We start from the raw sequence: 17,552 nt of genomic DNA, 5'->3' as shown, positions 1-17,552 counted from the left end.
AGTTAGCTGACGCTATGGGGGGAAACTCCTGTTTACTCCGTGACTGAAGCCTATTGGTTAACGTCTGTACAAAGTACAGACCAATGACGTTTGAACCCGCGCGCGGGAGGAACGCGTCCTTATATAAGCGCGGTTCAATCGTCAGGAGCTCATTATTTTCTCCTTCAGCGCGAACCTCTCGCTGCTCCGAAGAAAAAGAAGAAGCCTTACCTCGCCGTTGACAAAAGCCCTGCAGCGGAGTCCAGGCCTAGCGTCTTCCCCTGCCGTTTTCCGGCTGAGAACCGAAGATAGCAGAGTCCAGGTCTAGCGTCTTCCCCTGCCGCTTTCCGGCCGAGAACCGAAGATAGCCTTCGCTTGCCGTGGTTCGAGCCCTGTGCAGCGGACACACACCTGAGAGGTCTCCCCTGCGGCCGCCCGGTAAGATCAATATTTTTAATATAAAGCTATAAGCTAAAAGAGCAGGCGCTGTTGTAATAGCGTCCAGCACAGCGGCTCGGTGAGCCTCTCTGCTATGAATTTCCTCCGAGCGCGTTACCGGTCTGGCACCTCCCACGCCGGGACCGCGCTTATGCTTTGGTTGTCTTATCCATGTTTCGTGCTCCCCCTGCTGTTCCTCTCTCGCCGGGATGAACACACGGCGAGCCATGAGACTAGATGGATGCATAGACAAGCACACACGGACTAACCCCCCCTGTGTTCTGTCACACCGCAACCGTTCATGCTTACAGAGTCCCTTCGCTCCTCTCAAATTCAGTGGCGAGATCTCTGGCACATATATTAATCCCCCGAGTGCATCGGGTGATACCGTCACGACGCATGGCTGTTCTGTCTGTTGCTGCTCCCCTCTGCCGTTCCTCTCTTGTTGAGATGAACAAGCGGGGAACCGTAGACCTGGATAGATGCATACGACAAGCAAACACGGGCGGTCTGCCCCTGTCTCTGTCATAGCACAGCCACTCGTGCTCCACGCTCGCGGAGTCCCTCGCTCCTTTCCCCACAGTGGTGAGGTCTCTTAACGGCTTAGCTAGCACGCGGTATTACGGCTCGCTGCCTCTAAATGCAGCTGTCCAGTGTTCAACGATTACAGAGCTTCATGCCCCTCCCCTCCTGGAGCGGCACGATCTCATTCGTCTGCTCGATAGGCCGATTCGCCGCTATTGGAGCACCAAGAACACTCATTTTAAGAGAGCTTCATGCCCCTCCCCTCCTGGAGCGGCACGATCTCATTCGTCTGCTCGATAAGGCGGACACGCCTCTATTGGAGCGCTAAAACACTTATTATAGAGCTTTACTGGCCTGAGCCGATCTCACTTCAGATAGCTCATTTTTCGTCTGCCTGGTAATTTCTCTCTGGTTAAGACGGAATCAGAGGCAGAACGAATTTGTTTATAATATACTGAGGCCCGAATACCTCCCTTTATTCAGTCCCGTCCTATATCAGTGCGCTGAATATTGGTACATTCTTATATATATATACCCGGTTTTTCTGCCCTTTTAATAAACGGCAAAACCGCGGGCCTCGCGGCAGACTTCCTCTCTGCGATGGGTTCAGTCTGACATTAAACTACCTAGACATACTACCCTGCTCCGTGAGCCGTTCGGTCACCGTCACTACTGAGGCTTGTGCACCTGAACGGCTGAGCTCTGGTCTCCGCAGCATAGCTGCATCAACAGAGAACGAAACTGTCTGGGAAAAAGGGGTTATGTCGCGCCTCGGCTGGACTGCCCTGAAATGTTTTCTGTGTGCTGTTTATCCAAACATACTGTGTAATACTATCGGCTATGCGACCTCACTATAGTGGCGAACGGTATTTAATTCCTCTAAAAAGAGTAATTTCCGTGCTTACTATACTGTGTATTGACACCCACGGTTGTACGGTGTCTCTAAACACTTTATCGCCTTACTGACAAGCAATCAGTAATACGCACACACGGCCCGCTGTCCATAATTCTATCGACGCTAGCCGAAAAAACCCCGGTTTGGCCATATACTGTGTATTGACACCCCACGACTGTACGGTGTCTCTAACACCTTTCTGCCAAATTCGCTCGCAGCCCACCTCAGTTTCTCCGCTACGATGCTGATGGCGCAAACGAGCACGGTCTTACGGCTGTTATTCTCTCTTCCTAGAGGAAGGACAGCCTCAGACTTTTGCATGGCTCCAAGCGTTTGAATCGCGCCCTCTCCGGACGGCCACTCAAACCCTTTACAGCCAAGCGGTTTATGACGTTTTTCGGCCATATAGCTGATTTATATTAGCGGATCCGAAGACGCTCACACCTCCGCTCCAATACTCGGAGATATTAAGGGTAATATCAACCTCAAGTGAGCTTGCTACCCGCCACAATAAGTTTCAAAGCTTAAAGCGCGCGCACAGTCAGACGCGCGCGGCATCTCGTTTAAGACGGGCGCACGTACCCCTCTAACGAGCCTCAGAAAGCTGAATATCGTGGCATTGTTCATAAGTCCACTTCAGTTTGACTAAGCAAAGGTCCCGCCCCGAGCTGACGGCCGGGAAGCTTGCTTAAGTTACACACTGCTGCATGGAGTGCTGTCATTACGAGCTAGCCCAGCATTTGCTGTGGGTTGAACACGCTTTACGACGGCAATCAGCCTTCGGCGCGTGGAACGCCGTTTGTCTCATATAAATCACCTTGTACTGTGAATACGGTACATTGAGAGGATGATTTAGCACTGCAGCACTCTCGACCGTGTTATTGTGATAATGCGGTCGGGCAATCTACGGTGGTTTCATTATTTACCGAACCAGACTGAGATCTCGCCCCCTGAACAAGCTGACGAGTCATCTCCTTTATAAACTCATTGCATCGCTTTATAAGCTATGTTCAATCAGAGTGATACGCATCTCATGCTAAAACTACCAATATTAACCCATTACGATGGGCGTGGGGAGATGGCATCCGTGGGACACGACCTACATTACGTGCCTTATGACACATTGACACAAGCTGCTAGGACCCCTTTCACGAGGCGTCCTTATGCAAAGTCTGATCCATTCTGTCTAGTGACATTTGAAAGTCAATACCCCCCGCGAATCGTGGGTGGAACACTTTTCTCCTCACTACAGAGGCACGGCGGCTCTCTCCCCTACCTATATCTATGTGGCCGTGATAACAGCGAACCACGCTTTTAAGACCGACCATTCATTTAATTCACAAGCCTGTCATCTCTCAGATGCGGACGGCGGCGGTAACAGCGAACCATGCTTTTACGGCTGGCCATTCACTTTATTCATAAGCCTGTCATTTCTCAGATGCGGACGGTGCCCGAGGCACAGCGCTCTGGAACTGTCCAAGGTCCTGGATGACACATACGTCTGACGTACATCAGACGATCAGCTGTTCATCTGCGTCACAGATCACTCACTAGAGCACCTGTCAATACAGGCTATTTATGGATCGTTGACGTTATCACCTCCCGTGACAATTATGCTCACTTGTCTTAGAGCATGGGCATGGTCTTAGAGGTTTCTCATTTGACAATTGTGACACGGCCGGCTGGTCCCCGCCGTCCACGTTGTCAGTTTACAGCTTCGACATCCCTGCTTCGCACTTCTGAGGTTTGTTGCATTAAAGGTGCGCCCATTAGCTCACCTGTATGCACGATATGGTTTTTAATTATATGCGTCCACCGTGCGCTTAGAGAAGCTCACATGTACACGCTATAACATTTTGGTATACAATAAGATGCGCTTGGGAAAGCTCACCTGTATACACAGCTGTGTTATGATTTGTGACACATACATTGTTGTTCATCTGTGTACGTTCACGGTGCGTTGGGTGCCCACCGTTACGTTCATCAATCATATTTGTACACATTCACGGCGCGTTCTGTGCACTGATTTATCTATACGCATTCACGGTGCACTGAAGAGTTCACCCGTGTGCGCACAATTTATTATCAGAACACATGACGGCGCGCTCGAGAATCTTGCCGGCCTGTGCATTATAACACTCTGATTCATCTATATGCATTCACGATGTATTCAAGTGTTCACCTGTGCCCGTGCAATTTATAGTCAATACACATTTACGGCGCGCTTGGAAAGCTCACCGATCTGTGCACTATAATACTACCTATATGCATCCCGATGCGCTCGAGGGTGCACCTGGGTTCACACTATTGTGGTATCTGTATAATCCCACGCTACGAACCGTTCTGCCGCATATTATAGTCAGATCGGCCGTTCGTGAGCTTCGCAGATCACTCACTACGTATGTCTGTTGCTAACAGTGGTTATTTAGATGGATCGTTGAAACCATCGCACTGGCTCACGCCCCTCTATGAGCTATGTCCTATATAGAGCCCACTCTCTGCGAGTTTGGCTTCTTCATGAACTTGGTCTACAGGGGTATCTATATCTATATTTGATATCTGCTACGCGGCCGGCTGGTCTTCGCCGTCTACGTTGTCAGATTGTACAGCTTAGACGTCCCTGCCCTACGAGCGCAGGTTCTCTCGGCTCAATCATGCACGCTCATGCGTTTTATGTGTACACCACGGTGCGCTCAGCGAGCTCACCAACGTGACTCTGAATTTACTTATCTCGCACAGCCGCGGCGCGCTCGGTACCTCGCCGTCTTGTGCTATGTTATGTGCCCCCGGTGCGTTTAAAACCCCACCGTGTGCGCGTCAACAATTATATGGTGCTTACACATTTGCTTTTTAAGCTGTGAATATGCCGGGTATAGGGCCACACGCAGTGTCTCTCCGGTAAGGCACTTCAGTACGTTGTGTATGCACGGCGTGATGGGATTACGTTCCCCCATAGCGTCAGCTAACTGACGCAATGCGAAGTGAACCGTATTGAAAGGGAACGCTTAGGTTACTCACGTAACCCCGGTTCCCTGAAATAACGGGAACGAAGCATTGCGTCTCTTGCCGTGCTACAAACGTCTACGCAGCGAGTGTTATTCGGCTGCGCGCTTCAGTCGAATATAATGAGCTCCTGACGATTGAACCGCGCTTATATAAGGACGCGTTCCTCCCGCGCGCGGGTTCAAACGTCATTGGTCTGTACTTTGTACAGACGTTAACCAATAGGCTTCAGTCACGGAGTAAACAGGAGTTTCCCCCCATAGCGTCAGCTAACTGACGCAATGCTTCGTTCCCGTTATTTCAGGGAACCGGGGTTACGTGAGTAACCTAAGCGTTTTGTGATCTTGTCAGATGACGCAGATCAGAATGCACCTGCGTCACATACAAGATCGCTATTAAGGACCCTTAAGAGTTGCATCTCTTTACCTCTATGCTTTCAGTCTGTATTGAACACTTCAGATTCTCTCTCTGTCAGTGTGTAAGACTTCCTGAGTATGTCTGGAACTAAACTGTCAAATGCAAATATACATGCAGAACTATCTATTAAATGTTTTGCACCCTCAACCTTTCCCTCCCTTATCCACTTAATTCATGCAACGCTTCATTTAAATGACTCCCAGTATGTGGGGAGTATAAAAATATCTCATGTTCTTGCACTGAACTATCAGTAACTTGCACGATGCCATCTCCATGAGATTTCAGTCTGGGGTAACAACAGTGACTTTAACTGATGATAGGAGAATATGTTTGGGGGTTCTAAATAAGTTTGTTTTAAACATAAAAACTAGTTAACTTTTCCTCCATAACCACTAATTTTGGCTTCCATGAATATTCTGCTAGTCCATTTGTTTAACCGCTCCCAGTTGCTCTTGTAAACTACTGTTTTATGGGTAAATCTATGTAAAATGAAGGCAACATAGTATGCCACAGTTGGATGGTCCTGAAGCTCATTATCTTCCTGTACAGTGTGCTCAGGCCTGTAACAACCAGTGTGCATTGAGGCACTCTTTGCATGCTTCACTGATCATAAGTAGGCATAAAATCTCATTTTATTTTTAAAACACTGTCCCCCCTTCTTTTCTTCAGTTGCTGTCTCCCTATGGAGTTTCCATGGCTACTTAGTCACATGACTTTACAAAGCCCCACCCCCTGCCCTAAGGTAACTGTCACAGCGGTTAGTCAGACTCGGCCACCCGATCGGGATGCGCTTCGACTGTATATTTGAGCATGTGTACTTGTGTGTGTTTATATGTAGGTTGGGCCTTATGTAGTAACACTGGTGCTGTATGCATTTGTTAGTCTAATTTAAAACTGCCTAAAAAAAATTAAAGAGCAGGTAATTCAACAATTGAGACACACGCAAAAATGTTAGAATTGACACAAAAATGACATGCAACAGATTCTAGTGCTATAAAACATCCATGCATTAATATATGTATATGTACTTGTATTCTACAGTTTTCCATTATTTCTTTCTTTTACCTTAATACAGTCAAAAGACAGTGGTGCAAATGTGATGTGATTTAATTTAGCTTTCCAGTCTTGACCATGTTGTCACTTATTCATGTAACAAAAAGATGGGTCATGAAACCGTGTGCACAGGCATGGGAAAGTGAAAAATATGGAGAGACAGCCAACCTCTCCCAGATGAATTTCTGCACATCTGCGCACAGACAGCCAAAGCACATCTACCTTCAGTCAGTCAGCCTTTCCTTTGTGAATTGACAGACATCTCTTTGTAGTCAACAAACATTTTCTCTGCAAATCTGTAAATATGTATTCCCAATTGGCCATCTTTAACATGTGTGACAACCATTCTTTAGTTCAATTTACTGAATTCGAAATAAGTTTAACAAGCTTAGTGAGAAATAAGTAAAGAGGTAAATTGAAATGCATGTATCTTGCTCAAAGTTTCTTGTAAATAATATTAGGTTCCTGAAACTACTAAGGGTCAAATGCCAGAAACACACACACACACACACACACACACACACACACACACACACACACACACACACACACACACACACACACACACACACACACACACACACACACACACACACACACACACACACACACACACACACACACACACACACACACATAAAAAGTTTAGTAACACTTTACAATGAGCATTAGCTAACATGTCATGTACTAACAATGAACAATACTTCTACAGCATTTATTAATCTTAGTTCATTTACATTTCAGCATTTATTCATGCATTAAAATGATTTTGGATTACTCTGATCTTATTCGAATATTAAATCTTTGTATTTCAGCGCGTAAAGAATGTGGACAACATGATCTCACGAAGTTCCGTGGGATAGTCACAGAATTTTTTGCTAATTTTTCCGTGGCATTCTCACGGATTGGTTACTGGTTTAGGGTTAGATTTGGTGTTTGCGTTAGTATGTCACTTTAAGTATTGGTTTATACTATTTTTTTGATGTATTCTTTTATATTTTCTAAACTTAAAGGAGTAGTCCACTTTAAAAATGGGGTCCATTGACTTTTCATAGTAGGAATAAAAAATACTATGGTAAGTCAATGGGCCCCATCTTTAAAGTGGACTACTCCTTTAAATCAATTGTCGCCTGGCGTTGGGGTTAGAGTTGGGTTTGAGTAGGGATGTCATTTTATGTAAATCTAACCCTAAACCGAAGCGACAATGGTAAGAAAATAGGACAAAACAGTTGAGTAACCAATCCGTGAGAATGCCACGGAAAAATTAGCAAAAAATTCCGTGACTATGCCACGGAAATTTGTGAGATCAGGTTGATGTGGATGACCAGAAATGTCTTTGTTTCAAGGGATGATGTCAAAACACAACATCGGACTGACGTCAAAACCCAACATTGGACGGATGTCAAAACACAACATCGGACTGACGTCAAAACCCAACATTGGACGGATGTCAAAACCCAACGTCGGACAGACATCAAATCACAACTAGGGCCTGACATCAAAAGCCAATGTCGACTTGACAACAAAAAGTGAAAACCCAGTATTGGACTAATGTCAAAACACAATTTCAGACTGACGTCAAAACACAACGTCGGACTGACGTCAAAACACAACGTCGGACTGACGTTAAAATACAACATCGGACTGACGTCAAAACCCAACGTCGGACAGACATCAAAACACAATGTTGGCCTGACGTCAAAAGCCAATGTCGACTTGACAACAAAAATTGAAAACCCAGTGTTGGACTGGTGTCAAAACACAACGTCTGGTTGACGTTAAAACACAACGTCGGACTGACATCAAAACACAACGTCGAAGTGACGTCAAAACACAACGTCGATCTGACGTCAAAACACAACATCTAACTGGCGTAAAAACACAAAGTCGGACTGATGTCAAAAAAACAACATCGGACTGACGTCAATTCACAGCTGTGGTTTGACATCATATCTCAACGTCAGGTTGATGACAAAACACAATGTCGGGATGATGTCAAAACGTGTTGAAGCTGTAATGTGCATTGAGTATTTATAATGTGTAATATGTGTACATTTAGCGTGTATGTTATGGTTGGGGTTAAACTGATTTGAATTGTCTTTCGCTATTATTGAGTGTGAGCCTTAAAAATGCTAAAACAACAAAGCTGGTGGTGGTGGCCTAGGACTTTTAACCCTTGTGCATCAATTTAAAAAAGTTACACATAGGTTCACAGGGGACAAAAATGTCCATGTCCAAAAAGTGTCATAAAAATATTATAGATTTATATTTTTTTCCACTTTCACTGATGCCATTTTTTTAACCAGCATCAGCTCTAATCACAATGACCAAACATTCATTAATTTTCAGAATTTTAACCCTTTAAATGCTGGTTTGTTTACACAATGCCATTGCTGTTTTTTATGAAAAAAAAGAATTTTTTTTATTATTTTCAATTTACTAAATGCTAAGCAGATTTTTTTTTCTTTGAGTATTACAGCCTTGGATATGTCAATGATTAACAACAACATTAATTTTTATGCATTCATATTTTTTTATGCAGTATCAGATTAAACAAAAAAGTTACCTCTCAGGTCCATGTCAAAAAAGTGTCATAAAAATATTATAGATTAATATTTTTTTCCACTTTCACTGATGCCATTTTTTTAACCAGCAACAGCTCTAATCACAATGACCAAACATTCATTAATTTTCAGAATTTAAACCCTTCAAATGCTGGTTTGTTTACACAATGCCACTGTTGTTCAACCTGTATTAACGACGACAGTGGGGCTTTAGGCATTAGTCAAACGGGTCGTCAGGTTTCATTTTCTCTTAAAGATCGGAAGGTGACCCTTATTTACCATATATACCCTCGCATTGGGCCCCCAATTTGCTAAATCCTCAACTGTGGATAACATAATTATGCCGCAATATTTAGTCTGTCTGGAACTAAGCTGAGTTAAACCACATCACTGTGTGACACTTCAATACATATGAACGGCCGCTACGCTAATACGATTTTGTTTTTCTCTCCCTGTCTCGTCCACGACCCGAGGACGAGACAAACAGACCCAGTCCCGGTAGATGTGAAAGTCGGCACACCTCTGATCTACTGGCTGTCCTTCAACGTTATGCTCAGCTGATACCTGACCAACGATCACCGGCAGAACCGCTTAATCTCCGCTAAATCTCCATTTCCGTTCTCCCAAGGGTTTTTCCCTCCTAGGACTTATTTTTCCTCGGATAAAAGCACGGGGGTTTTTTTTCTCCTAGGGGGTTTTTCACCCCGGGGAGGCAGCCTTTTTGGGCTTTACCTAGCTTCCTCTTCTATACGTTGCTTTAGTAATACGTGCAATTATAATATTGAGTCATAGCCGCAGCAAATTTAACTGCTCATGCTTTCATGTATTTTGTTGTGCTATCTGTCGTTTTCTGTGCTTTTCACTGCTTCTATTTATGTAAAGCTGCTTTGAAACAATTGACTTTTATGAAAAGCGCTATATAAATAAAATTGAATTGAATTGAATTGAATTGAATTGAATTGAATACTTTGTGAACAAAAACGACACCTCCTTTGCAGCGGTTGTAGTCTTGTGATATCCAGTACAATATATTTTTTTTCATTCAAACTGTTCACACATGCACACACACACGCTCACACACACGCACACACACACGCTCACACACACACGCACACACACATGCAAACACACACGCACATTCTGGTTTCCATGTTTTGTGGGGACATTTCATAGACGTAATGCATTTTATACCATACAAACTGTATATTCGATTCCCCTTACCTACCCCATTCTCTAACCCCAACCATCACAGAAACCCTTCTACTACTTCACATTTTCAAGAAACATCATTCTGTTTGATTTATAAGCTTGTTTTCTCATGGGGACCTCAAAATGTCCCCACAAGGTCAGAAAAATACTGGTACTCCTATCTTTGTGGGGACAATTGGTCACCACAACGTGATAATTACCAGGTACACACACACATACACATAAAATTTTCAGTACACACATACAAACCCCACTCTGACATCCATACCAACACACCCACACAATTATAGCTTCGTAATATATCTAATAGGCTCTATAATATGCATAAGCAGAAAACAACAATAAAGCGATAATTTGCTTTATATGCCAAACCTAAAAAAATGGCACCATCTGGTAAAAAATAGTAAAAATTTAAATTTTGAAGCCTTGCCAACAGAATGAAAGCCTGTTAACAAAGATTGCATAATTTTATAGTTGAATGGCACCGGGATTAAAAATTGCAGTTTTAATGGGTTTCAATGGGGACATTTTTGTCCAAAAGGTCCTGAGAGGAAGTATTTTGTGTACCTAGTAGAAAATTGATTTTTTAAAGGAAATGAAGGTGAAATATTAAAATTCCAATAAAAATGCACACCTGTGGCAAATTTTATGCAGTTAGCATTAACGCAGGCAAAGTTATCAAAAAAACAAAACTGAAAAGGACAAAAATGTCCTCAAGGATGCACAAGGGTTAAACAGTAATGTATATAAATGTAAATGTTGCATTTTTAAATGCCACTGATCTCGGTGATCTGAGTCATCTAGTCAAGAGCCCAATAATTGGTTAATTATCACAAATAATGGTTCTTCAGAGAAAAAAAAAGAAGAGAGAGAAAAAGAAAAAGCAAACATCTAGAAAAAAGAGGTGGGCTGTAGAAGAATCAAAGAGAGCAGAGAAAAAACTACAGGGGAAGAGAGAGATAAAGAGAGAGAGGGCACTGTGTGACCAAAAGTGATTAAGACTGCATGTTTCCCCGGTGATAAGCTTTTCGTTTTTGCAGAGGACACTTCAAATGGAGAGCGAAGAGATGAATTTCCTCAGGAGAAGATGTGTTCTCCAATCCCTCAGCATTCAATTGCAATAATTATCCAAAATGGCGCTGCCACTTATGCCTGCCTCACATTTGCATAGCTTACAGCCATTTAAGGTTTTTGTTTAAAACAATTAATTTTCTACCTGCTTATATACAAAAAAATGGAAAAGGTGTTTTGAAGAGCACTTTACCTTTTGACCTTGTGCATTTACTTCTTACACCGATAAAGAGATAGATGTCTTTTGGGAAGCTAAAGCAATGGGTACCCATGACGAAGATTAAATTGATACTACTACTACTACTAAAATAATAAATAATAATAAGATCTACTGGAAAAGCTTAAAAATATTGTTTTTAAGTAATTTCATAAATTCTTACTAGCAAACTTCTTTTTTGTTTTATTTACATTTATAACAAAGGAGCGGGTTACAGTTTAATCAGTAAGCCAGGCTGTACATAGCCAAAATGCAGTAACATTACCATTGTATGTGCTAGAAAGGACCACAGAACTCTAGACAGATGTCTTTACATTTCCCTATGACAGCATCTTCAAAAGATGTAATCTTGAAAGCTTTGCTCTCTAAGGAATCGTGCCATGCAATGCCTCTAAAGTGCCTGATAAATGCATGTTTATTTAGTAGTAGTTTAGTAGTAGAAAGAAAAACAGAGATGATTCTTGATTGAATCTTTAAGGTATAGGGTAGTAAAGCCACATGCTGACAAATCAGACTTACAGATGGCCACACATACACAGAAACAAGACTTTTCTTCAAAGATATTATACTATTTGTCTTGAGACTCATCAATAAGATTATGTCAAAGTGCTAAAAATGTGACATCAAGTAAGTCAAACAGACGCTCCACAACCCATCAAACAAGCCACTGGAAAAGACAGCTGGCCCTTTGATACTAAAGGCTATAATTAGTGTAATGGTAGTAATTTCTGGTTACTATTGTTATGATGTTACATTTTAGGCATTATACTGTATTCTTTCCATTTCACAGCATGGGCATAGATTTGATTTGATCATTGGAGATTCTGGGGTACTGTACATATATTGATGATACTAATATTGATACTTGCAAGTATAACAACCAAAATGTTGAACATATGTATATGACCCACATTTACAAAAAAGTCATGACACATGTTATGCAAGCATGCATAGTCCGTTATATTGCTTATACTGCACCAATGTGAGAAGTAGGCTACTTACATACAAGCGAAAGAAACAAATATCCAACCAATTTTATGTTTATCCCATTTTAAACAGCAGAATAGCTCTATTCCAAATCTTAGTCTTTTACACCAACATGAAGTAGAGGCATAAATATTATCTGCTAAAAGCATAAATATGATCATACTGTACTACAAGGGTTCTGTATCGAATAATAAACTACATAGTCCAGACGTCAAATTTATTCATCTTACAATTAACACACGTGTTTATAACAGTAGCATATAATGTCAGTCAGACCAAAACCCCTGAAAGTCACTACTGGTGCATTATATAAACGAGCTCCTGGGAGACTGTATGAGATATGTGCTTGATCATAAAATCAACACATCCAATATGACACAAGTAATTAATATGAATAACAAACAAATCTTAAATTTGCAAGCTATTCACTCAACGTGCTTTTATATATAAATGCGCACATTAAGTGTCCTTTTCTAAATATCGCACTGTCACATATTTATTCAAAACGCACGAGAGATTACGAAGACCACAGTCTTCTCCACACATAACTGGACCAAGTCTATTGAGGCAATTAGGAAAAGTAAAGAAAAGAGAGTCAGAGAAAGCTGAGAGGATAAACTTACCCATTCCAAAACACGGATAAATCCCAGCGGTAATTTAAGCACTTGAAAGGTCCCGAGTGACACAATCTAAAACAACAAACACGAATAACGCTATTCAATTTAAGTTCTGTGCATTTTAACATTCTCATCAATTACGTTAGACGCTGGAAATTGGACAAATCATTGCCACTATTTCCTACCTGGTTAGCGTTTTCCATTTTTGAGGGGAATGCGATGGTAACTAGGATAGGTCAAGACCAAAACAACGCTAAATGAGTGATTTGCTGCTGCTGGCGCGGGAATCGTCTGCGATCGCACATCTGTACGGAAAGACCCGAGTGTCTTCGTAATGAATCGACACAGCCGTAGCCTTCGGCATGAATCGCTCGTTCATACGGAAGGAACCGAGGATGTTCGGAATTATGAGACGCTTGGAGCTTTATTGAGACAGACAGGGATGGGGTTTGAAAAAAAAAAACATCTGGCAATATTTTTTTGTTGTTGTTGAAAGACATTGTTATCAAAGTTTATTTGGACTATAATTTTCCTTTTGCTTTTGACATTAGAAAGATCCATATAGTTTGCTGACTGACAAACAATGACTGAATACTTCACTTTTATTTTACAGTAGCCTAAAGCTGTGAAGATAAAAAAACGCATTACTTTAAAATTCAGTATGTAAGCTGTTCATGTTGACAAACCAACAAAGCCATTATGTTTACGCATTATGCATAATGTTTACCTAGTGTTTTTCAGCTCACCATGCGTTTATTTGTCCAGTGACATTTTGCTAGAGCTACAGTAAACCTGTGGAAACAAAACAGATTCTGACTCAGCTTTTACATAAGCATATTCTTCAATGCAACCACTGCCCCACTGAAAAAACAGCTAAGACCAGCATGGTATAATGTAAAATTACAGAAAAAAAACTGTATTTGTGTTTACAGATAATTTCTGTAATTTATTGTGCCCGTTAATTTACGCTATTTTTCCGGCACCCCAGCTGCCGTAATTTAACTGTTTTTTAACTGTTTTTTACAGTGTCAATGTAAAATTACAGAAACTGTATTTTGTATTACGTAAATTTTCTGTAATTTATTGTGCCTGTTATTTTACGTTTTTTGTAAAATTTTACTGTTTTTTACAGATTTCTTTGCTGGTTTAAGCTGGATCTCCCAGCCTGGAAAATCTGGAGAAGCTGGTGGGTCAGTTGGTCTTTGAGCCTAACCAGCTTATTCCAGCTTGACCACCTTAAAAAGTGACCAAAACATAGCTAGACCAACTTGCTACACCAGCTAAGACCAACTCACCAGCTTCTCGTCCTAGCTGGATTTTTCAGTAGGGTCAGGGTGGCGAAAGAATTGAGGTAATAAAGTGAAATATGCATAAATATGTAACACATATTTCAAAAACTTTAGGCTTATGCTGCATTTGTAGTTTAAAATATTTTATATAAACTGACCACCATAGCAGAGGTGTGTGTGTGTGTGTGTGTGTTCTCTGGACAAACAGAGAAATTTTAAAGAATATAAAATCTTGTATATACAGTGTGTATGACATTTTGTGTTAGCTTTAGCAAAAAATGATAGCTAAGATATCTATTCAAAACATTTAAAATATTTAAAAATGTTTTACTTTCTATAGATGCAGTTTAGATTGCACAACTAATTCACAGTCAGTTTCAGTATATGCTAACACTAGATGGCAGTTGCAGCTTGTCACATAAACCATGCACTGGGACCCAAAAAAAACCCTCATAATTGAACCTCATTTCTCACATGTGGTTGCTCAGTATGGATAATAATGGATAGTAATCTCCAGCAGTATTTCAATTCTCTCTAATTGTGCATTTAATGGATGTTGATTTCAGTGCTCCTGTAGCTCAGTTGGCTGGTAGAACATGACACTGACAATGCCAAGCTTATTAACTGTATTCCCAGGGAACATACAAACAAACCAAATGTATACTTTGAATGAAATGTAGTTGCTGTGGATACTGTTGATGTGAACTTTTAATTTACTAGAAAGCACTTGTGGGATACAATGAAATGTAGATTGCATTATGCAATACCACTTTATCACACTGCCATACTGCCTCAGGTTCAGCAGAATGAAATCTGAATGTGTGGTGGCATCGTGCCACTCGCAAATCTTTTTTTCTATGCCTGGAGATGTGAACAGACGTTATTAATTCCGCTACTGTCTTACTACAAAATCTGGCTATGTTTTATGTATTTATGATCAACTTCACATTTATTAAAATGTGTGAATATGAAGTATCTAGTATAATGCAAAAGGTCATGGGTTTAATCAGGGATTAAAAACTAAACAGTTTAATGCATTGTAATTCGCTTTAGATTAAAAGGGACATACCATGAAAATCAAACTTTTTCCATGTTTAAGTGCTATAATGGGGTCCCCAGTGCCTTTTTATCAACCTAGAAAATGTGATAAAGATCAACCCAGTTCATTAGTTTTGGTAAACCATTCTCTACAAGCATGTAAAAAAATAGATAATTGAAATTTGCCCCCCCCCCGGTGATGTCAGAAGGGGATAATACCACCCCTTAATCTGCACATTGCCATTTAGTGCAGAGATCAACTCATTTGCATTTTAAAGGACACCCAAAACAACAAATTTTTGCATACACCTACAAAGTGACAATTTTAACATAAATGTGAATATGAATAAGATGTAATTTTAAACACAACAAAATGTCAAGCTTATAGTCAGGGATCAACAAAGAGATGGTTTGTTATTCCCATTATATTTCAAGTATTCTGCTGGCTAAATCCAGTGATTGCCTGGCAGATCTGTTATACACAAATCACTGAGGATGCTTGTGAAATTTGCTACTAATAGGCTTTATGCCCAGCTGCGCTACTTCCTGAACTTCAGCCAGCTCCTTGTTTCCTGTCTGCCATTATTGGACAAACTGATAAATCCAGGTGTGTCTGATTATTGTTGTTGTGACTACTGAGGTCATGCACACCTGGATTAATCAGTTTGTTTGTGACTACTGAGGTCAGGCACACCTGGATTAATCAGTTTGACCAATAATGGCAGACAGGAAACAAGGAGCTGGCTGAAGTTCAGGAAGTATAGTGCAGCTGGGCATAAAGCCTATTGCTACTAATATGCAATGGGTTTTATTCACTGGGAAGTTTTTAACATATTACCAGAAACACATATCACCAATTCAACAAAATAAAGCAAAAAGCATTTCTACAATATCACAAAGGACTTAATAACTATTTAAATGGAAAACCCAATATTGTTTAATAGACATTTTTGGAATATTAGTATAATAAGGTCCCACAAACTCAGCTAATGAATTTCCTGAGCATGAGGTGGACAGAAGATGATTGTTTCCATCACGCTCCTAAAAGGGGGACCCTGAAAATGTATTTATATCAACTCCAGTTGATATAGTTTTATTTCTTTTCACAATGGCACAAACGCAAGCCTCAAGAATCCACATGCCTGATGGAGCGACCTGAGGAACAATCAACATCATTCTGCCTTACACTGTTGCATGCTTGCCAACGGATTAGAGCAGCGGCCAAGAGACAGTCATTTAACCTGCACTGAGAATGTGAAAGACAACGCACAGCTCTCAAAACAATTACAAAATGACCGGATCTCCATCTTTCAGTTATGCCAGCAGTTGCCATGTCAAATAAGCTTGAAACATCCTCTCTAAAACTGGTTCAGTATGCATGCAGACTAAATGCGCCCGAGGGTGTTTTTGAAAATGTTATATGGATTTTGTTTTCCTGTCCTGTAAGGGCACAGTTTGTTTATTTTGCTGTGCTGATTTAATGAATGTATGGATGCAAATACACAAACAATAAGAAATAAATGTCACAATATTATATATTATTTGCCACTTAACACGTGAGATTACATTCAGTTTAATATAACTATTGTGTGTTAAATCAAACTCTGTAATTAGGCACCACATCTATATTTGCAGATCAAACAATTTAATTAGAAAATGAAAAAAACTCAAACAAGTTTGTGAGATCTAAGACTTTACAGCAAAACAATAATAGATCTGAATCAATACTATTAGTTTTATTTTTAAATGGAGTAAGAGAGAGACAGAGCTTAAGATAAACCTGGTGCAACAGTTCAGGGTTAAATGATCTTGAATTTCAGTTTTTTTTTACATCCATCTATGGCTATATAAATGGTGCTGGTGCTATGTACTGTCTAAGTTTAATATGATTTCACCATGCTTATATGAAAATACAAAAAAGTACAATACGATTATGCAGACACAGTAACACAGAAGCAGACTCGCATACAATTTATTGCAGTCAGTGAAATTAACATTTGTTTGTCAGTGCACGTCTACATAATGCTATCTTGATACAATATCTAAAGAAAAACACGCACACGTTGACATTTAAACAATACCATAAAGATGTGACACAATCATCCGCAAACATTCAGAGATGAGTGTTACCTTAACCCTCACCCTGTTATCAGTGGTCAGCAGACCATTTTGGAGGGCATCCGGAACATTTGAATCCATGACAACACGCTTTGCAAATGGGTTGCTTAGCAACTAATCCAATGAGCACGG

General features: G+C 40.8%; 1 protein-coding gene across 1 annotated transcript in view; it reads right to left on the bottom strand.

The window, feature by feature from the left end:
* The window catches only part of synpra (synaptoporin a), a 36,782-nt gene extending 23,491 nt beyond the window's left edge, over positions 1-13,291 (bottom strand). Inside the window, exons 1-2 of the mRNA XM_065241459.2 lie at positions 13,161-13,291; positions 12,982-13,047 (exon numbers count right to left, since the gene is read on the bottom strand). Of these exons, the coding sequence (XP_065097531.1) occupies positions 12,982-13,047; positions 13,161-13,178 (84 nt within the window). The 5' untranslated portion in view covers positions 13,179-13,291. The remainder of the gene's footprint in view (positions 1-12,981; positions 13,048-13,160) is intronic.
* Positions 13,292-17,552: the final 4,261 nt, after the last annotated feature.

The sequence above is a fragment of the Paramisgurnus dabryanus genome, chromosome 14 (assembly GCF_030506205.2).
Source record: "Paramisgurnus dabryanus chromosome 14, PD_genome_1.1, whole genome shotgun sequence".
Classification (NCBI taxonomy): domain Eukaryota; kingdom Metazoa; phylum Chordata; class Actinopteri; order Cypriniformes; family Cobitidae; genus Paramisgurnus; species Paramisgurnus dabryanus.
Note: the sequence above shows the minus strand (reverse complement) of the source record. Positions and strands in the feature narration are given on the sequence as shown.